Below are 22,082 nucleotides of genomic sequence, written 5' to 3'. Positions count from 1 at the left end.
GGGTGAGAGCCCTTTACATCCTTCTTACTCTCCCTAACAACCACAGGGAAAAGGTGCTGGTGTTCCTGAAGCAACCGGAAGAGAGCTGTGGTTTCTGGGAAGAAGCCATGGATGTGGTTACGAGTCGTGACAGAGAAATGAACCGTATTACCTAAACTCGCTATCTGGAGAGGGATCCCAGCAGCTGGAGGCAGAGATCCCACTTTCTGATCACCTTAAGCCCTCCACAGGGACTCACTTGCCCTTCAGTACACATTGGCCACTGTAAGAAAGGACGTCAAGAGGTTCCAGAGAGTGGGCATCTGGCAGCCTAAACTCTGCCTCCGTGGGAGCAGCCAGTGGCACCTAAGCCAGGGTGGCTGTACCACCTGAGTGCTCCCGCCGGAAGGGTTTCAGATTCTGGGGGTTGAAAAGAAGATAGAATTTCATACCAACTGGCGTATGTCAGAAGTCAGCTCAGAGACAAACGCACCAGTCCTCACTGGACTGCACATCAACACTCGCTCCTCTCTGTCTGTGGCCTCTGACCTGCCCTGAAAGAGATAGTTAGCCTCTCCTGCCTAGGATGGAGTGCTGCCCACAGCAGACCTGGCTGCTAATGCTTTGCCCTTGTCACCCACGCTCCTCCTTTCTCATCAGTGTCTCGTAAAGCTGGGTATCACAGGGCACTGCCGCGGTCAACAGTGCTTTAATCCATGCCCATAAAGGAGCTGGCAGAACAGGCTGAAGGCCTCAGGAGCCAGGCTACCAGGGTTGAAATCCTGACTCAGTGCAATGGGCTGACCTGTTAATCTGTTTGCTTTTGGTTTTGTTGTTGCTGCTGCTGCTGCTGTTTTGAGACAGGTTTTCTCTGTGTAGCCCTGGCTGCCCTGACTTTTGCTCTGTAGACCAGCCAGTCCTCGAACTCACATCATCTACTTCTACCTCGCAACTGCTGATGTTAAAGGTGTGACCCACCATTGCCCAGCACCTGTTAAGTTCTTATGCCATGGTTTTTCTCCCCTGGAAATGGAGCTCTTGATAGAACTTCAATGAGATACCTAGCTATTGTGCTGTTGTGTGACTTTTCCTGGGGATTCGTGTGTTTGTGTGTGTGTGTGTGTGTGTGTGTGTGTGTGTGTGTGTGTGTGCGCCACAATTGTGCTAGTGCCCAGGGAGACCAGAAGAGATAGTTAGACTGCCCAAAACTAGCATTGGAGGCAGTTGTAAGTACCTGATTTTGGTACTGAGAGCGGACTTTGAGTCCTTTCCACGGATCGCTGAGCCAGCTCTCCAGCCCCAACCCCTACTTTCTTTTACTTGTTGATGTTTATTAGTTTGTCCGTTTGGTTGGTTGATTTTGGTTTTCAAGACAGCAGTTCTCTTTGTAGCCCTGGCTGTCCTGCAACTTGCTCTGTAGCCCAGGCTGGCCCTGACTTCACAAAGATCTACTGGCCTCTGCCTCCTGAGTGCTGGGATTAAAGGTGTGCGCCACCACACCTAGCTCCACTTTCTCTTTTGAGACAGATCTCTCACCAAACCCGGAGCTAGCCATTTTGGCTAAACTGGAGGCCCAGTAAGAGGCCAGGATCCTCTGATCTCTGCCCCCATGCACCAGCACTGGAGTTAGAAGCATATGCCATCACACCTGGCTCTTACAGGAGGGCTAAGGAGCCAATTCAGGTCCTCATGCTTTACTGGGAAAACTATTTCTATGCACCCCAGATAGAGCAGGCAAGGATAGGAGAAAGGAGCCAGCCAGAGCCACAGAGCTGACCTCTGACCTCCAAACACACAGATGGGCTCACACAGGCACAACCACGCAAAGAAAACAAAAGGTTGGAGATGCAAAGCTGGAAGTCATTGGTCTAGCAGTGAAACGTGACTTATTTAGCCACCTCCAACTCATCACTTCAAGTCTGAAGAAACGGAGAAAGCTTTGCAATGAGGGACACCCGTGACGGCATGACTGAGGAATCTGGAAACGCTGAGAGCTAAATCGGTGCTTGAACCAGGAAGTCCTGAAATATCTTTAGCATGTGATACACAGAGCAAAGAAAGTTCGGGGTGGGGTAGCGTGCTTGTAATCCCCATGCTGGGAGGTGGCACAGGCAGACCCCCTGGGGCTCACTGACCAGCCAGCAAAGTCTACACACGGTGAATTCCAGGCCAGTAAGAGTCTTTGTCTCAATAATTAATTAATTAATAATTAAAGAATTAGATAGTGCCTGAGGAATGACAACAAGCATGTATGTGTATGAAAACACACACACAAAATCTTTTTTAAAGACCTCACACACATCTATTTCATGTTTCAATTGCATCAAAAACTAGTAAAACAGGTCTTGAACTCAGAATAAAACTGTAGTGGCCCTGATGGGCAAATTATAAAAGTATTAGACACTTCTGTAAAAACATTTAAGGCTGAGCCAGCTGGAAGCTGGAGACGGTTTCCTGCTGTTGATGGCAGAGCCTCTGTGAACCAAGGTTCTGAGTACATGTGAGGCTAGTGCGGTTCCACCGATAGAGCTCTCGGTGGTCATGTGGACAGAAAATTATTCATTGTTTTGTTTTGTTTTGTTTTTTTCAGACGAACTAGTACCATGTCCCGTGACTAGGTGTGACCTTAAAACAGGCTTTGATGACTAGGAATCAAATCCCAGTAGGTGTAACTGATTCCTTTCTTCCAATAATCCGGGGCTCAGAAGACAAACACAGCTGCTCGGTTGTTCGTTGTAGTAACTGAACTGGCGAGACCTTGGTTGGAGAAGTATGACCTGTTGCTGTTCCAAGGGAATATCAGAAGAAAACAGACACCCCAACTAATCAGTTTGTGGGACAACGTGGGAGGGTCTTCACTGTTTCAGGCTCAGATGACACAAGCATGCTGTGCATGTGTGGCTTTGACGCTGGAACTCAGGATGTAACCTGAACTTTCACATCACATGTGATGTTTCATAACGTCTGCATGACGTAAGAGGTCCTCGGCAAGGCATGATCTCACTGGAGACACAGGAGACACACGGCGACTTCCCAGCTAACTGTCATCCAGTGAGAGATGACGGCACAGTATGCACATGATGAAGGGAGAAGGGAAAAGAGGGAGGGAGGGAGGGGGGAGGGGAGGGAGGGAGGGGAAGGGGCCCAGAGTTGCAAGTACTCAACCAACTCTTGAGGGAGCTTCTCCTCCCAATGGACTCTAAAAAGAGTCTATATAGGTTTGCGTTGGTGAAGGGGACGTTTGTGTTTAAAAGAAGTGAGATCCAAAAGTGTGAGGGAGTCCACTTCATGCTGCCCACCTGAGCAGTGCATAATATTTGTTTAAATGTTTTCATTGGAAAAGGACAGGTTTTTTTTTTTCTTTTCTTTTTTTTTTCCGGAGCTGGGGACCGAACCCAGGGCCTTGCCCTTGCTAGGCAAGTTCTCTACCACTGAGCTAAATCCCCAACCCCCAGAAAAGGACAGTTTTAAGAACATCCAGATACCCCCAAATGCACCAGACGTGGAACTCACACACGTTTACATTAAGAGGGTTAAAAAAAAAAGACATTTTATTAAATTATTGATGAGTTCTTCAAATTCCTCTCAGAGTTTTTCCGATGAATTTCATGTTAATACTGAGTTGACACAAGGATTGATTTAACTTGGACAGAGATGGTTTCCATTTATTTGGTTGATTTAGTTTTTTAAATGTTCTTTTTTTAAGGTTTATTTATTTATTATATACATTGTAGCTGTCTTCAGACACACCAGAAGAGGGCATCAGATCTTATTACAGATGGTTGTGAGCCACCATGTGGTTGCTGGGATTTGAATCAGGACCTCTGGAAGAACAGTTGATACTCTTAACCACTGAGCCATCTCTCCAGCCCAACTTAGTTGTTTTTTGTTTGTTTGTTTGTTTGTTTGTTTGTTTGGTTCTTTTTTCCGGAGCTGGGGACCAAACCCAGGGCCTTGCACTTGCTAGGCAAGCTCTCTACCACTGAGCTAAATCCCCAACCCCCCAACTTAGTTTTTTGAGACAGGGTTTTACCTTGAACTCAGGATCAACCTTGAGAGGGCAGGAATTAGGTATGTCCATCATGCCTGGCTTGGGCGGGTATAGTTTTGAAAGTGATGTACTTCAATTAAGACTCAGTCTTTCCAAAATGAGGGAGGCAGATTTGTCGATTCCCATGCACATTTTAGCACAAGACCTAAGTGTTCCTGGGAGAACTTAGGTAGGTGGACCTACTTTTCCAACTATGAATTTTGTGAAATCTGAAACACAGATTAAATATTTCAGATGAAAATTTAGAATTAGACTGAGATATGGCTTCAGAGTATAACACACACTGAATTTGATTCCCAGAATCCAAGGAGGGAGAGAATGGACTCATGAAAGTGGTCCTCTGACCACCATACACGTTATTACTGCACATGAACACGAACACACACACACACACACACACACACACACACACACACACACACACACCGTAAATCAGAATGACTAAGTCAATCCCTGAATATAAGATTTCTCCCTACCAAAGAAGGAAGGGGAAAAAAATGAAGGCTCAGAGATGTGTAAGGCCCTGGCTCTGAAGCAGAAGGTGGGGAAAAAGAGAACAGGGAATGTTGGGGATTAATGCTTTGAATTAATCCGGCCCCCCAAATCGGGACTCTGCATGTCCAAACGCTAAAGGTCCTTGTCCTCAATTGGTTTTTGATTATAAAGATCCAAAAGCCAATGGCTAGGCAGGTAGACTGAGGCAGGACCTTTGGATTTGAGGGGGCTAGAGACTGGAAGAGAGGAGGGGGGATCACCATGAGTCGTTGGAGCAGGATGGGATATAAGAGCCGCTGGAGAGAAAGCCAACCAGCCATGTGAGAATTGGCTAGCAGGGAAAGATTTAACAGTGCCCAATCTTTGAGCTAGTCACAGCAGATAATAAATTAACTGGCGCTTCTTTTTCATCGGCAAATCCAAAGAGCTCCTGGGCGTGTGGGTGGCTGAGAGTGCAGCAGCCAAAGCAGTGTCGTTAAACCTGCCCTACAGGGGAATGTGCCTGAAATTGAACATCTTTACTTCTATTCTGAGGGGCAGAGCTCAAGCAGCTCAGGCTAACCTTGAGTGAGTTCATTGCCTATGCAAAGGTGACCTTGAACTTCTGAACTTCCGGTCTCTATAGCCTCAGGTACCAGGATCACAGGCATCTGCTGCCTTGCCCAGTCTGTGTGTGGCTGAGGATAGAACTCAGGGTTTTTGCAGGTTAGGAATGTAATCTACCAACCAACCTATACACCCAGCTCCTAAATCAAATTTCAGTGGCTTTGGCACAGCCACTCAGCACTGTCGCCTAGTGATGTGTTTGTGAATTGCATCCTCTGAGTGAGCCCCAGAGAGACCAAGGAACAGGTTGGATGAGTCTCCCATAGGAGTTAAAAGCAGTGAGCAGAGGCAGGACAGCTGGTGTTAGCCAGACTTCAGTGGCCCAGATGTGTGCTAGCTCCAGGAGGCCACAAAGGCCCAGAGGAAAGGGGGAGGGCACTCGTTCACAGTCACAGTTGGGTTGTATCAGCCAGAGACTAAAACCCAAGGCACTACTCTGGGAGTAGGCAGAGCTGAGGTTCCTTGAGAGATGGTCCTGACACACACAGCAGGGATAGCACCTGAGGAAAGACAGGAGATGCCTGAGCAGGCATCTTTTCTAGATGTTCTAGACTAGGAATGGGCTCCCAATGCCAGAGATGTTTCCCACCATACCAGCTTCCTCTTTGGCTCCGGAACTCTGGTCCCCTCCCTAGCTGACTGCCAGTGGCTTCCCTAAAGCTGGTGTTGGTGCTGTTGCCTCTGAGGCACTTGAAGAGCCAAAGTTCTCCCATTCCCCTTCTTGCCTTTGTCTCCTGTATCTGCCCCACAAGCATCTATTTGCTCAACCAACAGGTACTGAGCACCCATAATGCACCAGTATTGTTGGTAAGGTAAATGAGAGGCTCGGAAAGTAGTCATGCATAGCTTTAACATGCTAATACATACGTTCAGAAAGATTTTATAAGGGGGGGAAAAATCTATATCTCAAAGGGCTAGCTTCTTTCCCAAATTGCTCAAGCTCTACCTTTCCAATTGACTTCTGGACATTGCTCATGTAAGACACTAGGAATTCAGCTGTTGGTCCTCTATATCTGTGGGAGCCGCACGAATGGATCTGATCAACTGCTGGTGGAAACTATGTGAAGAGCTGTTTGTGGTGGTGCTTGATTCTAATCCAAGCACTCAGGTGGCCGAGCGAGGCAAGAGGATGGCCAGACGCTGGAGGCCTAGACTGCAGGAGGAGACTCAACTGTGGCTGGACATATACAACTTTCCACCTGATCATCATAACGCACCATAATTCATGCAGTGTCTACATGTGCTAAGTAGTCAAAACAGTGCAGAGATGATTTAAAGTACAATGGGGTATATACCCAGGTTATAGTTAAAGACTACACCATTTACGCCACTATGTATAAAAGACTACAGTGGATATGGGTACCCACCCTGGGTTCTGGAACCTGTAAACCAATCCCATAGACACTGGAAAAGGTGTGTGTTTTAAATCTAGCTTGTCCACAATGATTCAAATTATACATTTGTGAGGGCATTTTTGTTCTATTCTGATTTTGTGTGTGTGTGTGTGTGTGTGTGTGTGTGTGTGTGTGTGTGTGCGCGCGCGCGCGCGCGCGCGTGTATACATGCGACTGCATGCAGGGACCAGACCATGATGTCAGGGGTCTTCTTCTGTCACTCTCTGCCGTCTTGCCCTGAGATAGGGTTTATCACTGAACCAGGAACTGGCCATTTTGGTCAGACTAGCCGGCCAGTGAGCTGTCTTGGGATCTGCTGTCTCCACTGCTGGATGCTACAGCTATGGGCAGCACAGCCAAGTTCAGCTTTCTGTGTGGGTGCTGCAGAGCCAAGGTCAAGTCCTCAGACCTGCAGAGAGAGCACTCTTTTTTTTTTTTTTTTTTTTGGTTCTTTTTTTCGGAGCTGGGGACCGAACCCAGGGCCTTGCGCTTCCTAGGTAAGAGTTCTACCACTGAGCTAAATCCCCAGCCCCCCCAGAGAGAGCACTCTTACGAAGCCATCTGGTTTTTACTTTTTAAAAGTGTGTAGAGTAGGGCTGGGGATTTAGCTCAGTGGTAGAGCGTTTGCCTAGGAAGTGCAAGGCCCTGGGTTCGGTCCCCAGCTCCGAAAAAAAAAAAAAAAAAGAACCAAAAAAAAAAAAAGTGTGTAGAGTAGCCTGGCTGGCATCAAACTCTCTTCGTAGCAGAGGACGACCACAAAGCCCTGATCCTCCTGTCTCCATCTCCCCGAGTGCTGAGGTCACAGACTTTGTCTGCCCACATAGCATCTGTAAGACCAGGAAAATGACAAAAGTCTGTTCAAGCCAACAATGGCAAATACTAAAGACCCCAATATCAAGATCAGTGGAATGGCATGCACCTGTAATGCCAACACTTGGGAGGTTGAGGCAGAAAGATCAGGAGTTCAACACCAGCCTTGGTTATAAATGTAGCTCAAGGCTATCCTGGGCTAAATGAGACTATCTAAAAGTAGGAGAATACCGTTGTGTCTGCGTTTACTCCACTGTTCAGCTGTTTATCCAGAATTAAATGAAACCTAACTACCAAAAGAAAAGGCAAAGAATTTAGTCAAAGAGCTCGCTTTAGATCAGTAGTTCTCAACCTGTGGGTCTCGACCCCTCTGGTGTCAAAGGGTTCTTTTACATGGGTCGCCTGAAACCACCGGAAAACACAGATGATTACGGTTCACAACAGTAGCAAAATTGTAGTTATAAGGTACCAACAAGAATAATGTTATGGTTGGGGTCACCACAACATGAGGAGCTGTTGGGAAGTTTGAGAACACCTAGGCGACTCAGATGTTTTTACATTTTTTTAAAAAATAGCTGACAAAGAAGTATGTTGCAAGATATTGGAACCTGCGTCTAGTTAGGGTGTGGCTCGACCCTTAGCACACATCTTTAATCCCAAACAGTCATTTCTAGAAAAAGTGGCAGAAAAAGTGACAAATCAGAGAAAGGTTTGACGTAGAAGGATATGCACAACTCTCATGAGAAGAGAGAAGAGGAGGAAGCTACTTAAGGGAGAGACAGACAGTGCCAGAGGAAGAACGTGCAGAACAGGAAAGCAGTAGAGCTCGTGGAGACTGTGCAGTGATGTTGGGAGGGAGAGTTGAGCAGCACAGAGAAAGGAGGAAGCAGTTTTACTGGGATAGTTTTACAGAGACAGACTCAAAAGACCAAGCTAGACACAGGTAAAGACAAGGTGAGCAGGAGAATGAGAAGGAGCCGGGAGATTAGAAAAGAGTTAGTTTGGTTAGAAAAGCCATTCAGGAGAGGGAGAGAGGGAGCGGGTGGGGGAGAGGTCAGATCGAATCAGTCAGCCTGGAGGGGAGTTTGAGTCGGGACAGCTGAGCTGAATCAGCGGCAAGAGCAGGGGAAGGTTGCAAAGGTGAGATCATTCAGTCAGTCTCAGAGGCTGAAAGCATTCTAGGCCTAGATTAGACTGTATGGATTAGACTAGAAGCTTCCAGGGCCAGGCCTAGGTTAGCAGAGAGAGGTGGTAAGCCTCTGAGATGGCAATTGAAGCAGGAAAGTAGAAGATAGCTTTCCAAGAGTAGGCTTCCACATGACTTTTTTCGTACGTTCTTAGTTTTTAATCCTCTCTCTGCTCTATCCTCTCTGCTGTCTTTAAGCCTGGGTTATCTTGCTCAGTATGTTTTTCCAGTCCCATCCATCTCCCTGCAAGGTTCGTAATTTCATTTTTCTTTACAGCTGAATAGAATCCCATTGTGTGATGGGGCCGCACGTCCACTAGCCAGTCATCGGCTGGTGGGCATCTGGGCTGATGAACGCTGTGAACAGAGAAGCACTCACCATGGATGTGCAAATGAAACAGAGGGTTTTCATCTACCCATCAGGTGGGTATACGGACCCCGCCTGAGGGAGAGAAAAAAGATGCTAGACAGTGAGATAATTTGATTTATATTTTTGCTTCTAAGTCTATACACACCAAACAGCCTTCTGGTTAGATCGTGGATGCTTTCAGGCTCTTTCTCTCTCTTTTTCTTTTCTTTTTTTCAGAGCTGGGAACCGAACCCAGGGCCTTGCGATTGCTAGGCAAGCGCTCTACCACTAAGCTAAATCCCCAACACCTTTCAGACTCTTTCTCAATATTTTTCATTAACACAACACACACACACACAACACACACACACACACACAGTCGAAGTATAATATATATATATTCCTTTTAAATTCATAATGCACAACTGTTTTGATTCCTGATTTTTTTTTCCAGATTAAACTGGCTAGGATGTTAGGAAAATGGGAATTCAGAATGGCCTAGACTCCCTGGTCATCTCTGTGGCATTTCTAGCCACTGGGCTTTCTCCCCTCCACTTCACTTAACCCTCAGTGGCTAGCATAATCTCCCTGAATTCCTTTCTCCTGAGCTCATTCTCCAACTCCGTCACTACCATCCTGAGTCTGTTTTGCAGTCATCAGCCTGGAGCTTAAACTTTCAACGACTGTCCCCCAACACCATAATTTTAACCAAGCACACAAGGCCTCACCTCAGGCAAGCAAACTAGCTTACTTCCAGTCCCCGCCGTTCTTAAAGATTTATTTATTTTCATTTCATGTGTGTGGATGTTTTGCTTACGTGTATTCGTATGCCTGGTGTTCAAGGAGGGCATCGAATACTCTGGAACTGGAGTTAAAGGTGGGTCCTCTATAAGAGCAGCAAATGCTGCTGACCGCCGGTCCAGCCCACGGCCCAGCCCCCCTCATTTCAGACTTTACCTGTGCTTTCGCCACAAGCCTTAGGTCAAGGAGCACACGTCATAGTTCACTCCACACCAGAGACAGCTTTGGACTGTCCCACACACCAGGCCTTGATTTGATTTGATGTTTTAACTCTTTGTGTTAGTTATCCTCGTAGGAAAATTTCTCGGTCCCTGGAGGTGACGTCACTGCAGGGTCTTTCCTTCTGCCTTGTTTTCTGTCTGTCTTTTTGAGGCAGCATCATGCGGCTGGGCTTGAGCTAGCTGCACAGAGGAGGATGACTGGGAGCCCTGATCCTCCCTCCTGCCTCAGCCGCTCACCACACCAGGCTTTTCTCTCCACCAGGCTTTTCTCCCTTTTCTAGCACTGAGCCTGGCTGCCACAGCCCGCACTCCTTCACAGGGTTCTTAGGTTCGCCCCACTCCCCTTCAGGACATTTGCTTCTCATGAGAGGCGGTGTTTTTCAAGCCTATGTCTGGCTCATCTCCTCCCCCGCCCCCGCCATTAATCCAGAGAATCATAAATCATGCTAAAGTCACCAAAATGGATTCTGATTCAACTTACATACAAAGGCGTTATCTGGTATGGTCATAAATATGTTGGCTCACTTCGGTGTTGTGTCTAGTCCTGGTGCCTTCTAGGGTGAAGTAGACTCAGTGTGTTAGAATGTGAAAGTGTGTGTGTGTGTGTGTGTGTGTGTGTACGCTCGAGTATGTGCATGTGCATCCAGGCCAAGTGTCAACCTTGAGCTTCATTTCCCCAGGAGTTATCTACTTCGGATTTTTGTTTGCTTATGTATTTTATTATGTATATGGGTATTTTGTCTGTGTACACATCTGCACATCAGAAGTCAGTATTAGACATTGACAGAGCCATTTCTCCAGCCCCCTCCCCCACTGAAGTCGTTGGATTTTTTAAAACAACAACAACAACGACGACGACGACGACGACGACGACGACGACGACGACGACCCTCCAATAGCCTAGAGCTGGCTGCATAGGCCAGACTGTCCGGCCGGCTGGTGAGCCCCAGCTTCTGCCTGTCTCTGCTTTCCCGGCATAAGTGCTCACAACACCAAACTCAGGTCCTGATGCTTAAGAGGCAACACTTTACCAACTGAGCTATCTCCCTCAGGCTCCACGGGATAAAGGATATTGACGACTGCTTGATTCCCCTGAAGTAGGTGGCTGGTCACGACAAGTCCTGGTCTGTGTAATAACTATGCTGTTCAAGATGGCAACCGGTTCTCAAGCAGTAAGGAAGGAAAAACCGCTTTCCTTCTAAATCCCTTCAGGTCTTATATGCCCAAAAGGAGAGGGGAAAAAAATGTTCAAAACAGCATCTAGAATAGAAGCCAAGCAGTGTTGGACACGACTTTACTCCCAGGACCTGGGAGGCAGAGACAGGGGGATTGCTCTGAGTCCAATGCCTGCCTGGTCTACATAATTAGGTTCCAAGACAGCCAGAGCTACAGAGTGAGACTCTGACTCAAACAAACAAACAAAGCAGAGGAAGCAGACAAAGAATACCAGAGATAAAATCCAGTCTCTAAGTCATTTAGCCAGCAGGCGATCTAAAGCCCATGTGTCTTTAATGTCTCACCAGCTGTGCAAGGTGATAGGAAAATCAGGTTTTGGCTACTGAGCCTACCTCTATGGAGTTTTGTTCTGTGTGTGTGTGTGTGTGTGTGTGTGTGTCTGTGCATTGCTTCGAGGATGGGGATGGGGTGAGGCTAGTCATTCAAATGAGGTAGGACAGGATGCACTCTGAGGACCACACAGACATTGAAGTTGAGAAGACAAATGGAACCCCACTGCTAAAAGAATAAAGGGAAAGTGTTTTGGGAAGAAAGGGTAGCATGTATAAAGGATTCTGTTTTAATCAATTATTTCCAATCTTCTTCTATACAGTTGATGCTTTTCAAAGAGCAGTACAGAGAATGACCGGGCCCTTCCTACAGGGAGACACGAGACTAAAATAGAATAGTCATCGCGCCTGGCTGCTATAATAAAATTCCACAGACTGTGTGGCAAGAACAGTAGAAATCTATGTTCTCTCAGCTTCACAAGCTAGACGTCCATGGTCAAGGTGCCAGCAAACAGCTTCTTGAGAGAGCTGTCTTTCTTGGCAGCTTTCTTACTGTGTCCATATATGACCTTTCCTTGGTGCACTGGGAGGAGACGAGAGGAGAGGAGAGAAGAGGTGGCTAGCCTGGGCTACCTTAGACTCCATCTCAAACAAGCAGACAAACAAGGAGGGTCCTAGGAGAGAAGAAAAGACACTTAAAGCCCCTGAGGGTGGCAGATGGAGATGCCTTGCATGGCGGACATACTGCTCATAAATGTAAGAAAGGTAAGCAGGGCTGAGCCAGCAGGTGGGACCAGACCTGGGAAGGCCTTAGAGAGGCAGATAAGGCATTTATTTGGAAGATCCTGCTGTGGTGGGGGAGATAGGAAATCCATGGTAGAGAGAGAGAAGGTTCAGAGATGATCAGACTTATTTTGGGATATAGGAAAGACTAGAAGCAGAGAGAAATGAGGAGTTATATTTGTAACGAGCTGGAGGGGTGTGGAGAATGAAATATGCTGCCTTGACACACTGGTTATTTTTAACGAAAGGCACTTGAAAAACAGCAGATGCAAGAAGGGCGCCCTGACCTTCCTTTTGGTTTTGATTTTTTTTGTAGTCCTGGGGATGGAACCCAGGGATCAAGTGCTCTACCCCTGAGCTACACTCTTGAGCTCTGGACCTTCCTTTTCAGTCCTAGAAACAGGGGATGAAAATCCCACATACGAAGCAGCCCTCCACACAACCTTACTATGCTGGGAGAAAGATACCTGTCCATCTTTTCTACTTTAGTTTCTGCTGCCCTGTTGGTCATAACCAAGGCCCTTGGAGAAATGGCTTGGTGGTTCAGAGCACTGACTGTTCTTCCAGAGGATCTGGGTTCAATACCTTGCACCTACATTGTAGCTCACAACCATCTTTAACTCTAGTCCCAGAGGCTCCAACATCCCTTCTGCCCTACACAGGCACCAGGCAAACATATGATGCATGACAAGTCATAAATAAAAGACTAAGGCCAAAATCAACCTGGGAAGGAGAGAGTTTACTTGGCTGACAGATCACAGTCCATCGCTGAGGGAAGCCAAGGAAGGACCTCAGGCAGGGCAGGAACCTGGAGGGAGGAATTGAATCAAAGACTAAGGAGGAATGCTGCTTACTGGTTTTCTCCTCATAGCTCAATCAGCTTGCCCTTTTAAACAACACAGCATGACCTGCCCAAGGGTAGTACTACTCACAATGGGTGGGGCCCTCTCACATAAATCATGAACCAAGAAAATGCCCCACAGACTTGTCTATGAGACAATGAACATGATGGAGACATTTTCTTTATGAGGTTCAGCTCTTCCCAGATGACTCCAGTCAGGGTCAAGTTGGCAAAAGCTAACCAGGGTAGCACCCAGCTAGCCCTCACCTCCCTGTCAATCTTGTGTTATTAGTCCCCTGGGCCCACACGCTTTGTCTTGCTATGTTTTCACATTGTGATGTTCTTTGTCCAGTCTGGTATCAGTGGGTCTGACTCTGCTGATGTACATGATTCCCATGAATTCAAGGCCGAGCTATTAATGAGCCCCTGACCCCAAATTCTTTTGCCATGGAAATAAGTAAGTCAACATGGTTTTCCTCCTCTTTAAAACAAGGCAACTCAAAAGCCCCCGCATCATTTATACAGATGATGCTGTGACGCTTAGATGATGCTCTCCTCACGCCCACACTTGGCTCCCCTGAGGGTATATATACTCTCTCTCAGTCAATAAGCTCCATGACTTCACATCACCATGGCCTGCCCTGAAATTCTTTTCTGCAGACTTAACCAAGAATTCTGGCCTCCCCTGAGTAGAGGCCCCAAGCCACTGAGGGGTCTCCTCAGAGTACACTGTCAGCAATGTTGCGCTGCACCTGCCTGAAACCATATCAGCAGTACGACCGAACGACATATAAAGTACAGTGACGTCTTGAATTTGGGTTAGGAAACATTTCAAGTATGTAGTGTAGGTCCCATCCCTTGTGAAACGTTCTAATACAAATGTCTAATTGGCAGTCTATTTGAGCCTGGCGTTCTAATAAGTGGTTAACCACAGATACCATTTCTTTTAATGATTTGTAGATAAGAAAACAGAAGCCACAAGAATAGGCAAGTTTGCCCAGGAAGAATATGCAGGGTAAAACAAAATCTAAGGCAGGCCCCTAATGGTCAAAGGGGCTGGCAGAGCACTGCAAGGGAGATTGGTTTAAAGAAAAAAAAAGAAAGGAAAAGAAGAAGAAGAAGAAGAAGAAGAAGAAGAAGAAGAAGAAGAAGAAGAAGAAGAAGAAGAAGAAGAAGAAGAGGAAGAAGAAGAAGAAGAAGAAGAAGAAGAGGAGGAGGAGGAAGAGGAGGAGGAGGAGGAGGAGGAGGAGGAGGAGGAGGAGGAGGAGGAGAAGAAGAAGAAGAAGAAGAAGAAGAAGAAGAAGAAGAAGAAGAAGAAGAAGAAGAAGAAGAAGAAGAAGAAGAAGACGACGACCAGAGCATGGGGGTTTGGGAGTTGAGGGCATAGCCAACAGGGGACTATCAAAGCCACAAAGTACAAAGTGACTTAAATCAAAGGAGGAAACATGGTGGGATGGGTGAAGCCGTGAGGTCAAGTAAGATAAAGACAGTGTGAGGCCTCACACAACAGGAACAAGTTGTCAGCTACAGACAGGAAGTGAGGGAGTCAGAAAAAGAACGCACTTGCTGAGTATGCTCTATGCTGTTTCCTGAGGATCTGACCTTTGGCAATAATATTGTGTTGGTTTTTTGATACAGGGTCTTGGGTAACTCAGGCTGGCCTCTAATTTACTATGTAGCCAGTGATAACCTTGAACTTTTGATCTCCTGTCTCTAGCTCTCAAGTGTTGGGATTATAGGCTTGTACCACCAAACCCATCCAGTGACCCCAGGGCATCACTCTACAAACTACGGCATATCCCAGCTCCTACAACTGGCTTTTTGACAAAAGTTCAGGCCTTCACATTTAACTGAATGTTAAGTATATTAAGACTCAGGCCAAGGAAAAGAAACAACTTGGGTAGTAGGAGTAGCTCAGTGGATAGAGTGTCTGCTTAGCATGCACGATGGTCTGGGCTCTATCACCCACTGCATAAACTGTGTGTGTGGTACACCCCTATAATCCCAGCGCTCAACAAGGTGGCAGCACAAGGGTCAAAAGTTCAAAGTCAGCCTCAGCAGTATAGTGAGTGTGAGGCTAACCTGGGCTACAGAAGACCATGTCTCCATGAACAGTGCACGGGGAGCCTGGTGATTTGCCTCAGGTAGTAAGAGCTTGCTGTACATGCCTGAAAACCTTATCTTGGTCCCTGGAAGCCATGTGAAAAGGCTGAATGTGGTGGCTGGAAGCCATTGTGGGAGACAAGAAGGAAAGTAGGAACTGGCTGCCTGTCCTTTGACTTCCATGTGTGTGCCTAGGGGTCAAATCTTTTAAGTTCAGACTCCATTTTAGAAAACCTGACCTAAGTTTGAACTCAGGAAAACTAATAGGCTGGTACCTAGCATTAATTTCCAAGTTGTCCCCCAACAAATCCCATTCTCTAGGCTAATCCCCAACAAGACAGCGTGTCCAGGTATCACCCTCCACAAGAACAGTATCTCCAGGTTATTCCCCCAACAAACCTGCACCCCCAGGTTACAAGTCCCCCCCCCCCGCCCCTGCCTAACAACCGCCAATGCAAACGGGACAGTAATTAAGTTTATGATATGACTCCGAGAGTCAGCTGATCATGTTAAAGGCCACGGTAGCTTTCCAATCAGATGCTTGCAAATGTACTCCCTGCCTGCTGCTTACTATAAAGCCTTGTCCCTTAGACATTTGGGGCTTCCCCACCACCAAAACTTTTTTTCGTAATGCTGGTGCACTGGGATGGGGGGCAAGCTAGCTTGGGTAGAACAAAGACCCCGCTGTGAGCTGCATCAGATAGGTTCCTGTCTGGCTTTTGGGGGGGATCAGTAACATTTCCCTGGTACTACACACCATGACATGCACACACACACACACACACACACACACACACACACGTAGCATAAACTCATACAAAAATATGCATATATACATAAATATAAATATTAGCTTTAAAACAAATAACGTATGGGGTTGGGGATTTGGCTCAGTGGTAGAGCGCTTGCCTAGGAAGCGCAAGGTCCTGGGTTCAATCCCAGCCCCGAAAAATAGAAAAAAGAAAAAAAAAAAAAACAAATAACGTACACATGGAGGTAATGCTTACTGTAACCTAACTCTGCTTCCTAGACAAGCATATGAGACACTGGACAGCAGCAGGGAATCCAAATAGTTGCATGATGGTGTAGGTTTGGTTTCCATTGCTGTGACAAACACCATGACCAAAAGCAACTTCAGGTAACTGTGCATCACTGAGGGAGACCACAGCAGAAACCTCAAGGCAGGAACTGAAGCAGAGACCGCAGAGGAACACCGGTTACTGGCTTGCTCCTCTAGGTGCAGTCAGCTGTTTTTCTTATATAGTCCAGGCATACTTGCCTAGGGTTAGCACTGCCCACAGTGGGCTGGGCCCTCCCACATCAATTAGCAATCAAGAATATGTCCTACAGACTTGCCACAAAGCAGTCTGAGGGAGGCAACTCCCCGACTGATGGTCTCCCTTCCCAGGTAGCTGTAATTTGTGTCAAGTTGACAAAAACTAACCACACACCAAGGAACAGAAATAAGTAAACATTCTAAAAGAGCTCATCTGCTAGGCTGAAGAGATGGCCCAGCCGTTTAAGGCGAGACTCACAGCCAAAAGGACAAGTGCTCACCAGAGTGCTTCAAATAATGTGGGCTTGCTGGGGCTCAGTAGAAAACCACTGTAACATATTATTAACCTGGTGAACAGTAATCAGAAGAGAGGCTGTGCATGCGTGCGTGCGTGCGTTCGTGCATGTGTGTGTGTGTGTGTGTGTGTACATGCACATGCATATACATCTGTGGAGGTCTCCAGTGTCATTTCCAAGCACCATCCTCCTTGGTGAGACTTTTTGTTTGTTTGTGTGACTTGTTTTGTTTGTTTTTTATCGTCGTCCCTTTTGTTGCAGCACCAGGGCTCTGCAGAACCGGCTGACCTGGAACTCACAGAGATCTGCCTGCCTCTGGCTCCCAGGTGCTAGGATTAAAGGCATGTACCACCATGCCTGGCTCCACCTTGGTTTCCCCCACAGGGTTTCACATTGGCTTGGAGTTTGCCAAGTAGACTTAACGGGCTGGCCAGTGAGTGCCAGGGAAATGCCTGTCTCTACTGTTGTGTGCTGCTACCTGTGGCTTTTCCCCCATGAGTTTTAAGAATTGAACTCAGGTCCTCCTGCTTGTGAGGCAAACACTTACTGACTAGAGACCCAGCCCTCCAGCTTGACATGTCCTTTTCTACGGGGCAGGGGCTTTGGTAAAATTTGATTCTAAGCTCAAAATCCACAGGGACACCAAAGATCAAAGACTGCCCTCTAGTTAACCCACTTTAGGTTTACAAAACTCGGTCAAACAAATCAAGACGTGAGTTGACACACCCTATGTAATAAAAGAGCTCCATGTATAATAACCACAAATTCAGCATTAACAGTGTTGTGTGGTTGCTACAGAATGCAATCACAGCTTTGGATTGTTTTAACACAGCTTTGGACTGTTTCAATAAAGGTTTCCAAATAATTAATGATCAGTGACGTCAAGATGACAGGATTTAAATGGCCAACCACAGGAAAGAACCTCTGGGAATGTCTATGAGGGGGTGGGTTTCCAGATTGGGTTCATTGAGGAGACCACCCTGAATGTGGGATGTGCGACTCTGTGGGGTGGGGTCCCAGACTGAATAAAAACAAGTCAGGGAGCTCAGCAGCAGGCCTCCCTCTCTCATCTTCCTCACTGCCTGTGCAATCTGACCAGTCACCTCAAGCTCTTCCTGTCATGCCATGCCCACTAGAACCGACTGAATACTCAAATGTGAGCCAAAATAACCGTCTCTCTTGTGTGAGACAGGGTGCCTGGCTGGCTTAGGTCTCACTATGTAGACCAGGCTGGCATCAAACTCACAAAGATCCACCTGTGTCTCCCATATGCTAGGATTAAAGGCGTGTGACACCACACCTGGTAACCCCTTTTATTAAGTTGCCTCATCGGTTACTCTGTCAGAGCAACATGCAAGAAGATGACTAACACACCATCCCACTGCATTCTGAATTATTAGACTATATCCACAGCACTGCTTAACTCACAAGGTCAAATTTGGAGTATATCACCTCTCACCCATCTTCTTTTTCTTCCCATTCCCGCTAACACAATCTCTCATCTTTCCAAGGATGGCCCGAGCTGAGGCTGTACCTCTGTGGTAGTGCTTGCCTAGCGTTTGCAAAGCTATGGGGTCTGATCTCCAGTTCAAGGTTGTTGGGGGAAGAAGTCAAAGATGACCCAGCAACCCCTCTTATAGCACGGGTCTTTTACAAGGTCATCTTACCACTCCCTCATCAAGGGATGAAGCTTATTTTCCTCCTAAGGAATCCAGGCTGGACCTGTGTCTTAAACTGATCATTAAGAAACAATGGGTTTGAATTACAGACCTAGGCTTAAAGGGGCCTCACAGCTTCTATTGTTATCTTGCTTGAAGGCCACCAAATGAAGCTAGAATAGGGCACTACCTAATGAGCAACAGTTCAACAGTTGTGTAAGGCCCAGCTAAGAGCAAGAACTAGGGGTAAACATTCTATGTCTGTGTGACTCTCTAACCCGGCCATCTCTTGCCACATAGGTCTTTGGAATGTGACAAGAATATCTGAAGAATTTCATTTGATTTAAACTGAACTTTAAATAGCCAGAGACTGTTACATAGGTCAGCACAGATGTCTGTTCCCACTCTGATTCACCCAACACAATCCTACTAAAAGAACAGGGCATGGGGCAGCTAAAAATTGCCTTAGCACCTGTCCTTCTTGGGGCTACAAGTATGTGGGCAGTGTCTAGGGATGGCTGGTGGAAAAGGATAAAGATCTATCAGAAGGAAAAGAAGAAGATGGCAACCATGACATGAATTCCCTTCAGCATCAGCCAAAAGATTAGAGGGGCCCAAGCTAATTTGGTGGAAATGAGGAATGGGCAGGGAATTGAGACTGAATGATTCCAGACCTAGGCCTGGCACCAGTAGTAGTCTAAAAGGCTACGGCAGGATTTAAAGGCCCAAAGATAGCCTGGCCAACTTAGGTGAAACTGTGTTTCCAAAAATGTAAAAACAAAACAAGTAACAAAGAGGGAGGGTACATTTTGATGGTAGCATGCACAGAATTAAGAGGTTCAATCCTAATGTCAAGGGGGAAAAAAGAGATTTCTAGTTTCATGTCTAGCTTAGAGCAGTCCAAACAGAAAATTAACTTTCAAGAGTTTTCCTTGTCTGATGAAACACAATAGTTTTTTGTTGTTGTTGTTGTTTGCTTGTTTTTTTTTTAACAGTTCCATGGTTATTCTGAGGATGTGACAAAAAAGCAGAAAGTTAAAACCTCTGTGTCAACAGCTGCGCCATTTTAATCCGTATTTATTTCCCACTTCTCTGAAGTTGAAGTTTTACATCACCTATAACAGGTATCAGATAATATAATTCTCACTTACACTGATTTTTTTTTCTTTTATAAGCTAGGGTGTCATGTAGCCCAGGCTTGCCTCAAACTTGTTAATTATCTTGTACTCTAGGTCCTTCTGCCAAGGCAGGTAGGTATGTAATGTCCAAACATGCCAGATTAAGGTGGTACCGGCAATCCACCTTGCAGCTTCATGCATGCTAGGCAAGCACCCAGCTTAGTCATTTTTCTTTGAAACAGACCATAATCCCTTTGACTACAGGAATCCTGTGTATTTGGGGAATGGCACCGTTTCAAATGTTCCTAGAATTACCTAGAGGCCTGAGTAGGAAGCCCAAGAGTAGGTAATGATCTAAACTCAAAAGACTACTAAATTCAGCCCCAAAGTAGTATTTTACTCTTCGCTGAATCCACCGTGCACCACAAAGCAGAACGGCGGAGGCGCAAAGTCAGACTTAGGCTCCGCCATGTAACGCGAGTCTGCAGGATCCCTCCCCTCCAAGCCCATCCTACCGGTTGCTCTTTGGGCGTGGCCCAATTAGCGTGGCTGATTGAGCGGAGGCGTGGCTGAGAAGAGACACTTCCTATTGGGTACAACCCAACAGTTTCCGGTAGCACTCGATAATTTCCGGCCACAGGCTCCGCCTTCGCCGACTCACCTCGGCTGTTTCCGACACCCTTCGGGATTTTCCGTCTTGCTCTCGTTTCGCTCTCTCCACTTCGGTTATTTCCGTGTCTCGCTCGGAGGAACTCGGCAACCACTCGGCCTCCCCCATCCCCCGGTAACGGTCGCTGGTGAGTTTAAATGAGCCGGGGCTGGCCGGGCTGGAGCTGCTACGGGGGGGGCCTGAGGCACTGCAGAAAGTGGGTCTGAGCCTCGAGGATGACGGTGCTGCAGGAACCTGTCCAGGTAATGCTAACCCCTGCTCCCAGGCTTGGCACCATGCCTGGGTCGCAAAGCGAACAGAGACTTCGCGGCCTGCTGCGGCCTAGGCCCGGCTTCTCCCGCCTCCCTTTCGGCGATCCCTGCTTGTCTCTCGTCAGTCCGGAGGCCTTAGCCGCGGCCTCAGCCGAGGTTAGCCGGGTTCCCGCATTACTTCTCGCCCCCTGTGCAAGCAGAGTTCGGCGGGAATCACTGGGGTTTTCCGTCGGTACTGGCGTCTGGCCATCCTCCTCCTCCTCCTATTAGTCGCCGGCCCTGCCCGCGGTGAGAGACCAGGGGCTCAGATGGAGTCCCGGGGGCCGATACCGAAGCGCTTTTGAACAGAACTGGTGGGATTTCACACTAGTGGGGCAAGTTTGCTGGTGTTTTCTTGGTTTTGTTTTACGTGAGATGGTCGAGGGGAGAAGGTAAAATCCTTATTTTTGATAACTAGTTTTTGTTTCGTTAGCACTTTCTTGTCCATGGTAGTTCTCGTTCAGTGGATTTCCCACCGGACAATGATGATCTGAGAAGGGAACTCCCCTTCTCAGGCCCAGTGCTGCGGTGCAAACACCCAAGCCAGGGGAGTGGGCGAAAGGGCAGGTCTGGATTTTTCATTACCTCGGTTGGGCGTCAAGAGGCTTCGTGAAGGTTGAGAAGGTGCTTAGGAAATTAGAGATAATAATTGCTTTCCCATCCATTTTTCAATATCCGTCCATTCCTGAGACCACACCAGGGTATGCGTTGACGCACACGGTGCTGTTGTCATTGAAGAAACCCTATTGGGTTTTTAAGTGTGTGTGTGTGTGATGCAGTGCCAAGTCATTTATCCCCCTGCCAGATCTGAAGAAACTGAACCTTTTGTCCGTTGGTGATGGACCAGGTTTGGGAGATTTCCATCCTACTGTATGATCTTTGACATGATCGAAAGAGTTGTCCTCCATTAATTACTGTCATTAATCCATGAACTTTATTTTGAAGTTATAAAGCAAACCGATTTTAGAAATTGTGGATTCCCTTAGGTAAGTCTGTGACAACAAACAGTAAATGCTTCTAATGCGTCAGTGTAGCATTTCCTTAATTTCTCATCGCAGCATAAAATACCCTAGTTTTCCCCTAGTTTGGCCTTGTTCTAGCTGTTTACATGGTGACAGCTATTAGTATTTGAATTACTACATACAACTCAGAATTATTACTGCTGAACTGTTCATGTCTCTCTAATGTATCAGTTCTTCCAAAACTTCATTTCTTTCCAAATTCCTCCTCCTAGTGTAGAGACCCTTGTAAGGCCCTATTGAGGCCTATCATGAAATTAAACAGGTTATTAAGAGGTTATTCAGGTGTTTTTTTATTTCCTATTATAGCTGATCTGAATGATTCTTTTGCATTTGGTGACTAAAAAGTCTTCTAAAATGTTAGAGTAGTTGTGATGATACAGGTAAACTACTATTGAGTAATTTTAATCTATATAAAAGCTTGGGAGAATCAAATATATTGTTTATGCTAGACGGGATCCAGCATGTTTCCTGTTTTTCTTCATTGTTAGCAATAACACACCTTAATATCTTTTAAAACTAAAAAGTAGAATTTATCTCCCTTCCCTCCATAGTAGGCCCCCTAGATTTCAGGATAATAGTGAGAAGTTTTAATTTAGAGAATAGCAAGGAAGCAGAAGGATCAGGAGTT

General features: G+C 46.6%; 2 protein-coding genes across 6 annotated transcripts in view; one reads left to right on the top strand and one right to left on the bottom strand.

The window, feature by feature from the left end:
- Nucleotides 1-20,272, bottom strand: part of Myl4 (myosin, light chain 4) — a 35,576-nt gene extending 15,304 nt beyond the window's left edge. Inside the window, exon 1 of one of the 4 annotated variants that reach the window (XM_039086843.2) lies at nt 20,134-20,272. The gene's annotated coding sequence lies outside the window, so the exon portion shown is untranslated. Of the gene's footprint in view, nt 1-19,987 lie in introns of all 4 variants that reach the window. The other 3 variants (XM_039086842.2, XM_039086841.2, XM_039086844.2) reach the window with 3 other exon arrangements.
- Cdc27 (cell division cycle 27) overlaps nt 20,235-22,082 on the top strand; it is a 49,095-nt gene continuing 47,247 nt past the window's right edge. For both annotated transcript variants that reach the window (NM_001024793.2, NM_001415702.1), the window contains exon 1: nt 20,235-20,384. In NM_001024793.2, coding sequence (NP_001019964.1) covers nt 20,358-20,384 — 27 coding nt within the window. In that variant the 5' untranslated portion in view covers nt 20,235-20,357. The remainder of the gene's footprint in view (nt 20,385-22,082) is intronic.

The sequence above is a fragment of the Rattus norvegicus genome, chromosome 10 (assembly GCF_036323735.1).
Source record: "Rattus norvegicus strain BN/NHsdMcwi chromosome 10, GRCr8, whole genome shotgun sequence".
Lineage (NCBI taxonomy): Eukaryota > Metazoa > Chordata > Mammalia > Rodentia > Muridae > Rattus > Rattus norvegicus.
The sequence above is the reverse complement of the archived record's forward strand: the minus strand, read 5'-3'. Positions and strand labels throughout refer to the sequence as shown.